The following is an 11,927-nucleotide window of genomic DNA, read 5'->3' as shown; positions in this document are numbered from 1 at the left end:
GTCTCAAAGCTATATGTGCCCTTTTGATAATACGGCTCCTGTCTACTTTTCCTAGCATGAACCTGGCACAAGGTTACAAGGGCGCTCTAAAAAAGGAACCACGTTGCTTTCATTTTTACATTCACAATGATTAAGTCTTTTGCCCGGAATTACCGAAAGGCGAGGCGTGGGTGGGGTTTGAACCTCGCGCCCCTTGCTTTAAGGTCGGCCGTTCTAGCCTCGAGGGGTGTCACAGATGCTTTGCAGGGAACCGGAATGTTCAGCCAGGATGCTTTAAACCTACCCTTCCCTTTTATTTAATAAGGTGCGCAGAACAAAATATGTAAGCGCTGCGGTAAATCTTCAACCTTTCATCACTTCCCGCGAACTATGGGCGAGTGAGAATATTTCAGTTTCTCTGGGTGTGTATGTGCTTTCCAGTATGGAGCAGCGTTGCTCATTCATTTGCTGGTCGCTGAAGTAAAACGCCTGAAGGCGTATTCTCTCTCTGTTCGTGACTTTTTCAGAGCGCTGCCGTGACAGAGTGTTATCTCTTTCTGTCTCACTCTGGTGCATGTCGGGCACCCAATAACCAACTGAGGAAAATGAAGGCCTCACTGACGACACCTCTGCTTCTTTTAGGGCTGTTCGCGGTGACATTTTCAAATTCCGGTGAGTGGTCGTATTTTTATTATATTATGCTGGGGTATGTGCTCCCGAGGGAGCTGTGAATAGCACTGTGTTGCCATTCCTATGATCTCTCCAGGCGCTGTCGGGTTCGGGTACCATCTCATACTTGCTGGCAGGGCTTTAAGTGGGATGAAAAAACTGGGGGTCTCTCAAAGGGGCGTGATCAGTGTAATTAAGGGCGTGGCTTAAAACACGTAAGATAAAAATCTGTGTTTAGCACAGTGTACCGCCCGACTTATATTTTGCAGTTCCTGTCGTTGCGTCCAGATATATGATACAAGTCACATGATACCTACAACAAGTCAGGACTATTGGCTTTGTCAATGGTTGTTAGTTGCATAAGATAAATAAGCAGCAACTATGGCTTGTGTATAATTTTGAAAACGCGTCCACTTACAGCCCAGGTGACACCACGACACTGTTGCTGCTCCTGAGTTTCAAAAAGATAAGGGAAATCTAGCGAGAAAAGGACTCTCTTGAAAGGATTTCCCTTCCTCTACAACGCTCACCACTCGCACATGGATGTGCCTTCTGTCACTGCAGTCCGGGATAAAAAACGGACCGCCTGTGCCAGCCAGGGTACAAAACAGAGCCCGATAGAGACCCGTTTCGAGGCCCCCTTAAAAAAAACTGATAGTGCTCAGACCCGGTGAGACCCGGCTCACATAAAGCCCTGCTCGCTGGGAATCCAGATCTGTTTCATCAGGCATCTTCGGTCTACCAGAGATAACCTGCGCCCCATTCCCAGAATCCTTTGCAGTAGCCACACTCAAAACCTGAAGCAAGCATACCGCTTAATTGCGATCTGTGACTAACCACTCCTCTCACCACAAGCTCCTCGAAGCCCAAAGTCATCCTTTTCTGTTCTCTACGACTGATCTGTTCTTTAACTTTCTCGTTTCTTTCTCCCGTCAGCCAGCACCAGGGCACCCTCTTCTTCCTGGGCGCTCCTACGCGATAAATCTCGCTTCATTAGCATTCATCACAGGCCGGAGTCTGTTTATGTGTGAGCTGCATGATCAAGAGTGTGGGTGCAGTTAAGAAGCTTCTGTATCTGTTGCGTGCCAAGTATCCTTGAAAGTCAAATCTCGTCCGAACACCATTGATGCCCACCTTCTTTAGGGAGCGGCTGATTCACCTGAGGAGCAGGGGTTCCTTCAAACCGCACAAAATAACATTTGAGTCAACCGACGGTAAAAATACATATTTTGCACGAGACACTCACATGTAGATTTTATTATGGGTCGGTGACATATAAAAGAACACTGAAGTCTGTGCAATCAGACAAAGCCCGGCCTAAAAAGCAGGCGTCAAAAAGCAAAACCCAATTATTTCCGGACTACTAAAGGGGCTGCGATTTGTGCCTAGTTTAGATTGTTTCGGTCCTTTTTCACTGGAGGCTCACAACCTTACATTATATTTGGTCCTAATACTATGTTTTATTGGCTCACGTCCATTCTATTGTACTTTGCATGTTCACAGCCTCTTTTATAGGTTTCTACGACATATAAAAGAATCTCGCAGACAGAGTGCCTTATCAGGTCAAGGGCTTCGTCTCTGGTCCGAATTCCCCCTTGCTTCAAATCAGAGGCGCAACTAGAGCCAAATTTCAGGGGGGGGGGGGGGGCTGAGCAAAAATTTTAAGCAATAGGCAGAGTGGAGCTGCAGGGGCTGTTAGAAGGCGTGAAACAACAGCAACGCCTCATTAACATGCAAATGGTCTTTTAAAGACCTGTAAAGTGCTATGGTGCGGCTGCTTTTTTGCTCAGGAAGGTGTCTCAACCCGGGCTGCCACACACGACGGGGGTGGGGGGGGTGGGGGGGGGGGGGGTGCTGAAGCCCTTTGAGTCCAATGGGTGTTGCGCGCCTGCTCCAAATAGTGGCAGTGTAGAAGTATGTTGCGTAAATCTAGCATCTGGGGCGTTGCAGGAAGCGCATCACCACGTGTCTTGATGTTTAAGCACGGTTCAGGTTAGAGTCACATCCAAGCGGGTGAAGGTAGAGGTGGTTTAGGTACATACAGGGAGCCATGCCATGTTTTCAAGATAACCACACTATCATGCAATTAATCTACATGCAGCTCATTCATGCCAGTGGATATCCTGAATATCTGGCATGGACCTGGCCTTTGCAGTACTACCCTGCACATCCACGAGGGAAGCTATTGTTTATTGGACATGCCTTTCTTCATGGATGATACATAATATAAAATATCCCAGTCGCCTCATCGTTGGAAAATCGAAACAGAAAAAAAATATTGTCTTGCACATTTCGCATCTGTACAAAATGTTAGTGGTTCTGATCTTCATGCAATTGGATGGAAGTCAGGCTTCATTTACATTTCTGCAAAATTTCCCAATAGATGTTTCTTAGAATCTTAAAAAACACAAAAAGAAACATGCCCTTTCCAAATAACAGTGAGTGTGAAAGGAGTTAAAATATGCTAATTGATGGGCGGCCCATCAAATAATAAAACCCATTCAGGGTTTCAAGATTTTCACATACGAGGTCTATTATATAAACAGGGCCACTGGAATTATGGAATCATGCGCCAGCACTCTTTGATGAACTTGCTGCCCTTGCCACATAATCCACACTCACTTTGCGGCATATCCCCTGATCAAACAGATCCAAAGTTAATGTTAACAACAAGGTAGACATGATGCAAGCCATTTGGAGACACTTTACAATTCTTAGATGGTCAGCTTTCAACAGAGGATTTCTGTTTTCAGGTAGTTAGCAAGTATTAAAGAGGAAAACACGTTGTCAATACTGTACTAATGTCTACAGTTGTTAGGGCTGAGAAGTCATATGCATCTTGAGAATAATCCTCACTTAGTTAAATGTAATTTAAACAGAGTCAGGGAAAATATTTTGTTTTATAATTTGTGTAAATTCATGTTACACCCCTGGCAAGGTTCTCTAAAGATTCAAAAAGCGGTTAGAGAAAGAGGGCACAAAGTGTTCAGAAAACCACCCAAAAATGTAATATCCCTTTTTAGGGTCTGATGTCTGTCTTAAATTTTAAAATGTCTGCTGGTGAGAGACACATATCGTAGATATGTAATGTGAAATAATGTTCCGCAAGGCTGTTTCTTAATAGAAAGAGTTGTTACCAGAGATCTAGAGTATGGACAGAGAATTGCCTCTAAAGTGGGACCAATTTAAAAACCTTTTTGGAATTCACAGAATAAATGAACCCAACTTTTATTACGAGAAGTTTATACCTGTAGGCTTTTTATGTTAGCTACGGAAGCATTATATGCTCTAAACAAAATAGTTTATCCTGGGATTCCAAATTGACGCTGTTAATAAAATGGTGCCTGTGTTCTACACAAGACAAGCGCAATATTGTCTTGGTCAATGGCATTTTGAAACAAATTTCTTTCTTAACAAATCTATGCTTTTCCCGTATAACTGTGGTGTCCTTTGTATCACTCTATTATAAAATATCAAACTAATGCAATAGAATGTGTTATTCAATACTGCATGCTTTAGTATGCCTTGCTGCATAATTTAGCCAGCGCGCTCCCAAATTTGGTCCTCCAGTGTCCCATAATTCAAGCCTGTGGACTCTGGTTTGTTGGCCGCTCTGAACGCCTGTCTATGAGTCGTTGAATGCAATCCTTATTTATGATAGGCAGACCTTGGGAGATTTATAGTGGAACTGAGAAACGTACAGAGGCTGACACTAAATATGCAAATCAGTCTAATTTTAGGTTGTTCATTTCTTATATATCTGGAACGCCGTCACTATTAGCAAAGAACAGTAGTTTTCCGTTGTTCATAAATTCTTTGTTTTTTTTATTTTCATCTAGAAAAAAACATGTTTTGCTTCAATATTTTAACCGCTTAACTGCTGCGCCTCCCTATCCCCCCACCCCCAGTGCTAAGCCCCTTTTTTGGACATTTGGAGTAGTTCGGATTAGAGCTCCATAAGTGGTCCTTCCACGTAAGAAATCCACACAAAATATGTGTTGTTTTCTCCAACATCCTGGTGATTTTAAAAGTACCCAGGGTTGTAAGTTCCTCTGGAGGGGAAAAAGAAAATAGGCAAAATACAGTTTTGAGTTTTGGGGAAAAAATAGGAAAAAGGTGCTCTGGATGGAAGTGTCTGTTTTTGCTCCTAAAATGGCATTAACAAACAGTTTGCTGTGCTAAAGTCACCATCTTCTCAGCCTTTCGATCTGAGCAATCAAATAAGACTAGGCTACACGATGAAAGTCTGCTCGAAAGGAACTCAGACATTTAAAAAGGGAATAAATGGAAAAGAATAATTTGAAGAAGGAGGATAAATCAAATTGCCCTGATGAAGTCCAGCGTTGGCTGGGTCTGTTTTAAGTGTGATGGAATTGGATATTTAATAAAAAGAACTTTATGGAAAAAGACACCATTGTCTGGAAATTAATTGAAAAACAAAATATGGAAAGTAATTGAAAACAAAAGAGTGATTACAGATACATGCAATTCGAAGTGGAAAGTTCAATGGAAAGGTCAATGTGAACTAGGAAATTAGGTTGCCCTGCTCTCCTAATATTGTGAAAATATTTAGGAAAGGAGCACAAGATATGGAATTTAGGGCCAGTGGTTGTTTGCACATCTCTGAATTTGTGGGTACCCGTGCTAGCATATGATTTCAAGTGGGTGTCTCTAATTGCTCAATCACGAGCGGCCGGCAGCTCGCCAACACCCTATGAGTAGCTCACAGTCTTGCAGCTTCACCCACAAGGCCTAGTCATGCCTATAATTACATAACACACCATTTTATATTTGAAAAGGTGTCTGATGCTATATCAAGGTAATTTAGTGCTTTTCTCCCATCACCTATACCGAGCGGAAGAGGTGTGGCGCTGCAGCCAGGGCGACTGACTTCGGAATCTTGGGATCACGGTTCGGTCGCCGGCAGCAGATTAGCCCAGCACCATGTGACTCTTGGTAATAGCTTGCTTAATCTTTCAGACGGCCCCCAGCACCTAGAGATCCTTACGGGTGATTGTTCACGCTTTACAAATGTGGATTATTAGGATTATTATTATTATTATACCAGCGGCTGCAAGATCAGGTGAGGGAGGGCTGGTTACGCATGTTAAAATCCCGTCATCTCACAGTGACGCTCCACCTTACAATGCACAGAACCATGATCAGGGACTCAGCACTTCTGTGCCAAGAGAACTCTTCAAGCTCCTGCTGGGCACTGGCTTGCTCAAAGGCCCAAGTGCAGCCAAGCAGCAGTATAGCATCGGAGTCCTGGAATAGTCCCAGGACTGTAGCTGTTGTGGTGGCCAGCCTACATCCCATTCATTGGGCTTAAGCAGCTCCCAGGTTAGAGCAGTGCAAGAAGTCTCTGAAGAGGCTTCGGGGTGATGCTCCTCAGTGAGCTGTTACATGAGTTCACACCGGGGGGGCCTATATCTGGAGGAGCAGCTTCACTGATGTACTTTGAAAAATAAATACAAAGAATATGAATGCATTTAATTATCAACGGAAGCATTTTAAAACATCAATCGGATGTGTCTACTGGCAGAAAATGCTTAAATGGTAGAAAATTAAAATGAAGAGTTAAATTTGGGTTTATAATAAATATTTAAACACTACACTTTCAATTTCCCCCATTTAAAACATGACTGAATTTTTCAGTTGTAAATGTAATGGTGGTGCATGTGGGGAAAGATGTGTCTTGTGCCATAAACGTAAGTATACTACTGTGGACTATGGAGATTCTCCCCTCTCTGTTAAATTTTTGGCTGCTTCACATTTTTTATTGCCAAGGAAAAATTTAATGAGCAGTCAGTGTTTGGAATGCACACTTCTTGGCTGATGGTGGATGGAATGTGCAGCCTTTGCTTTTCCACCAGGATGCAGATATTTTCTCCGGGGGTCATCTGGACAACCAAGGAGGGAAAATGTTAAAACTGCTGCTTTAACAAGACACCAGTATCTGTAACCGCATACAGAAAGGCCCACTCCCCGTTCCACCACGGGCTATCCCGTTTGCTGTGGAGGGAGATAGCGGAAGAGTACTGATTGGTTCATTGCGGGGAGGTGGGGCTTCACTGTCAATGCCGACACGTGATCCTTGCAGCCTTTATTTGTGATGCCTGTTGATCCGCGCAGCGGACGCTCGCTGTAAAGGTAGCGCCCTGCTAGTTCGCTTCCCTCAACTTTTAATCTTTTACTGAAAAGCTCTTTCTGTGTTTTTAAATTGTTTGATAACACGCTGTTTAAATTGCTGCTACTCTGTTTTTGCACGCACCCTTATTCGCCAACCTCTTGACCCGCCCACTCCCCGTTCCACCACGGGTATCTCGTTTGCTGTGGAGGGAGATAGCGGAAGAGTACTGATTGGTTCATTGCGGGGAGGTGGGGCTTTACTGTCAATGCCGACACGTGATCCTTGCAGCCTTTATTTGTGATGCCTGTTGATCCGCGCAGCGGACGCTCGCTGTAAAGGTAGGGCCCTGCTAGTTCGCTTCCCTCAACTTTTAATCTTTTACTGAAAAGCTCCTTCTGTGTTTTTAAATTGTTTGATAACACGCTGTTTAAATTGCTGCTACTCTGTTTTTGGACGCACCCTTATTCGCCAACCTCTTGACCCGCCCACTCCCCGTTCCACCACGGGCTATCCCGTTTGCTGTGGAGGGAGATAGCGGAAGAGTACTGATTGGTTCATTGCGGGGAGGTGGGGCTTCACTGTCAATGCCGACACGTGATCCTTGCAGCCTTTATTTGTGATGCCTGTTGATCCGCGCAGCGGATGCTCGCAGCGGGCGCGCCGGCGGCGCACCAAAGGCAAGCCCGTCTGCGCCCGTCCGCGGCAGACCGGGGCTAGGGGCCAGAGCCCCTGCCCCTCTGTCCTCGTTTGTATCTCCTAGATTAGTTTATTCTTCGTCACAACTTCTTGCCGTACGCCCACTCCGTTCTACTGAATGTGTTTTGATTTCTGTTGACAATACTCACTCCCTCTCATGTTCAGGGGCGCACTGCTCCTTTGCCCTCTCCCACTCCTTGGAGTCTAACGACCTTACATTCACGACTTCCGTTTCTACAGCTCCTAAGTTTCGTTTTTTGAGCCTGAATTGCCGTTCTCTTCCTAAGCATAATAGTTTTATTTTTGATCTTCTTTTGGAATATTACCCAGACGCTTTTTTTTTAACTGAGACTTGGCTTCACAGCAGCTCTGGCCCCGATCTGGCTATTGCTTTACCGTCCAATTACGCCATTGCGATATTGGACCGAACCACGGGACCAGGCGGGGGAATTGCTGTTATTTATAAACATGCTTTTCAATGCAACTTTGAATCCATCATTCTTCCTAATTGTGAAGCCGCATGTTTTACACTTACACTTACTCCTAATTTTTCTTTTTCTGGACTCTTACTCTACCGACCCCCTGGCTCCTCTTCACTGTGGTCGGCTTCTCTGCCCAGTCTGGTCTCCTCTCTTCTTCTGACCTCTTCTAACTTCTCATTACTTGGCGATTTTAATCTCCATTTGGAAGATACTGCCAATGTTACCAGTTCTCATCTTATCTCTGATCTCTTAGCTATGAATCTGGCTCTTTGTAATACTGGTCCCACTCATAAAGCAGGCCATCTTTTAGACCCTATTTTTTCTAATATCACATCTATGGTGTGCGAACCTGCGCTACCTGTTTTTTGGACTGATCATTTCCTACAGAAGTTTCAAATTCAGGCCCCTGATATTCTCCCCCCAGTTCTCCCACAGTCCATGTTCTTTACTAGGGACTGGAAAAAAGTTGACATCAATGCTCTGAATAACCTGTTAAGTGCTACTACACCTCCTGCCTCTATGCAGGCACACATTTCTGCTGAAAACATCCATAATTGGTTGTTCCATGCTGTTGAATCATGCTTCCCCCCTGTTAAAAAAAATCAATTTACCACCATCCACCTGCGCCATGGTTTACTGATAGCCTTAGAATCGAAAAATCCAAATGTAAAGCACTAGAAAGAAAATGGCGGCGAAACTATGCTCCAGATCTGAAAGTAGTCTTCAAAAACTCTCTAAAAATTTATCATGATCTGTGTAAATCCTCTCGTGCTGCCTACACTTGTAACATCATCAACACTGCCACTAATCGCCCTAAGATCTTGTTCAGCCTAGTGAAAAATCTAGCTGGCGCCCAGACTATAGCTAAACCTCCGCCCCTTAACAAGCAATCTTGTGATGATCTGGCTAAATTCTTTTCTGATAAAGTTGAACTCATTCACTTTGAAATTGCTAACTCTCCCCTTAATTGCGTGAATTCTTACCCCATTTTGCCTGATACTTGTCAAGAACACATCAGTGTTTCTCCCAAACTTTCCTGTTGGCCTCCCCTGAATTTGGATACTTTTATCTCCACTCTTGGTATCATTAAATCGGGTTCTCCTAATGACCCTTTACCAGCCTCCATAATGAAACAACTTAATCCCGCCCCTCTCCAGGTGATCATGGAAGCTCTAAATTCTTCCCTTATATCCTCTACTGTTCCTCCTATTTGGAAGCACTCAATGGTTGTTCCTCTGTTAAAAAAGCCCGATACCGACCCTAAAGTTTTGTCTAACTTTCGTCCCATATCTCTCATTCCCATCTTTTCGAAACTGCTGGAAAAACATATCCACACTCATTTTGTCAAATTTGTGGATACCAATAATCTCCATTTTTCCCAGGCTGGCTTCCGTGCTGGTTTCTCGACTGAAACCACCCTTTTAGGAGTGACTGAACGACTGCGCCACTTATTGGACTCTGGTGAGACAGTAGTGCTCATTTTGTTAGATCTGAGCGCTGCTTTTGATACCATCTCTCACCCTATCCTAATCAACATTCTGGAATCCTTTGGTGTATGTGGTTCAGCTCTGGACTGGCTATCTTCTTTTCTTACTGATCGCACCTTTCAAGTGTTCTCTGCATCCGACAGTTCTAACACTCTCTCATCACCATTTGGAGTCCCTCAGGGCTCCATCTTAAGTCCCCTCCTCTTTAATCTATATGTTAGGCCTCTGGCGGACATTGCTGTCAACGCTGGCCTATCTCTATTCACCTACGCTGATGACTCCCAGATCATCTTCTCACTTTCCAAATCTGATCCTTCTTCCTCTGTTTCTGTCCTTCAGTCGGGTCTACGTCAAATTGCTGCTTGGATGAATAACAACTATCTAAAACTTAATGCTAATAAAACAGAGGTACTTATCCTGGGCAAGCAGAAAGATCTTTGGGGTCCTCGTCACTGGCCGAACGAGTTGGGTCCTCTCCCCTGTCCCGTTGACCATGTCCATAATTTAGGATTCTTCATCGATGATTCCTTGAAAATGCACCATCACGCCATTAAAGTGTCGGCCACCTGCTTTACTATTCTCAAATGGTTGCGCAAAATCATCTGGATGCTGCCTAAAGATACCCAAAAAACCGTAGTCCATGCCCTTATTACGTCCCGCCTGGACTATGGCAACGTTCTGTTTCTAGGTGCAAATAAGGCAGTATCCCGTAGGCTGCAACTTGTGCAAAACTCCGCTGCTCGACTCTTATGCAGAGTTCCCAGATGCACCTCTATTTCCCCCCATCTTCATGCTCTGCACTGGCTCCGTATTGACAAGCGTGTTGAATTTAAAGCTCTTTCTTTTATGCACAAAATCAAGTGGGGCCTTGCACCTGACTACCTCCAGACTCTTGTACGTCAGTATGTTCCAACTCGCTCTCTCCGCTCCTCCTCACTTGAAAAATTCGACGTGCCTCGGTTCAAACTCTCAAGAATGGGTGGTAAATCCTTCTCTATCTTGGGTCCCTCTATCTGGAACTCGATTCCTCTCGCCTTGCGCAGAGAGCCGTCTTACTCCTATTTTCGCTGTGCCCTTAAAACCTGGCTTTTCAACCAATAAACTTTTTCCTTTCATTAGCTTCGTCCAGGCGCCGGGAAACCCTTTTTGGATAGCTGTCGCGCCATACAAGTTAAATAAATAAATAAATAAATAAAGGCTTCCTGGGCAGAGCCAAGATGGGCATTCCATCCATGCTTGTGCATCAAGGCCCTCTCCTCCACAATATGCAAGCATATTTACACATGCTTCAAAAGGTGGCCCAGAGATGACTGGGGATTTGGAGCCCGGCCATCTTTTACTATGGCCTCTAGGGTGGAGAATGTGAGAGGGTGCCTTATTCTCAAGGGGGTACAAAAGGGGGTGGTGATGGACGGAGCATCAGAACCAATCAAACACTCACACCCAGTCAACAGATCTGGGTTTGATCCATCACCGTTCTTTAGCCCACTCTGCCACCCCAGTTCAGACATGGCCATATGCAAATCAGTCTGACCCTGTGCCTCATGGGAACAGTCCAGCCCGAACTGCCAAGCCATGCCTTCCCTGGACCAGAAACAAGCTTCCTAGGACCGGTTTCTGGCATTTCAGCCGTCTTCAGCCAGGCTTGCTTGAATCCAGTGGCAAAGTGAGCAAGGGACTCACGTCTGAGCATACCCTGCCAACTTATGGCGAACAAAGCGGTACAAAAGGGGGTGGTGATGGACGGAGCATCAGAACCAATCAAACACTCACGCCCAGTCAACAGATCTGGGTTTGATCCCTCACAGTTCTTTAGCCCACTCTGCCACCCCAGTTCAGACATGGCCATATGCAAATCAGTCTGACCCTGTGTCTCATGGGAACAGTCCAGCCTGAACTTCCAAGCCATGCCTTCCCTGAACCGGAAACAAGCTTCCTAGGACCGGTTTCTGGCATTTCAGCCGTCTTCAGCCAGGCTTGCTTGAATCCAGTGGCAAAGTGAGCAAGGGACTCACGTCTGAGCATACCCTGCCAACTTATGGCGAACAAAGCGGTACAAAAGGGGGTGGTGGTGATGGACGGAGCATCAGAACCAATCAAACACTCACACCCAGTCAACAGATCTGGGTTTGATCCATCACCGTTCTTTAGCCCACTCTGCCACCCCAGTTCAGACATGGCCATATGCAAATCAGTCTGACCCTGTGCCTCATGGGAACAGTCCAGCCCGAACTGCCAAGCCATGCCTTCCCTGGACCGGAAACAAGCTTCCTAGGACCGGTTTCTGGCATTTCAGCCGTCTTCAGCCAGGATAGCTTGACTCCAGTGGCGTAGTGAGCACGAGACCCACGTCTGGGCATGCCCTCCTTTGGTTTTTGCTTTGTTCGCCATAAGTTGGCAGGGTATGCTCAGACGTGAGTCCCTTGCTCACTTTGCCACTGGATTCAAGCAAGCCTGGCTGAAGACGGCTGAAATGCCAGA

At 45.3% G+C, this 11,927-nt stretch overlaps 1 protein-coding gene across 1 annotated transcript in view; it reads left to right on the top strand.

The window, feature by feature from the left end:
* Positions 1–535: 535 nt before the first annotated feature.
* Positions 536–11,927, top strand: part of LOC146798424 (uncharacterized) — a 384,935-nt gene continuing 373,543 nt past the window's right edge. The window contains exon 1 of the mRNA XM_085627745.1: positions 536–651. Coding sequence (XP_085483871.1) covers positions 585–651 — 67 coding nt within the window. The 5' untranslated portion in view covers positions 536–584. The remainder of the gene's footprint in view (positions 652–11,927) is intronic.

The sequence above is a fragment of the Triturus cristatus genome, chromosome 9 (genome assembly GCF_964204655.1).
Source record: "Triturus cristatus chromosome 9, aTriCri1.1, whole genome shotgun sequence".
Taxonomy (NCBI): domain Eukaryota; kingdom Metazoa; phylum Chordata; class Amphibia; order Caudata; family Salamandridae; genus Triturus; species Triturus cristatus.
This window is presented reverse-complemented; position numbering and strand designations above follow the sequence as displayed.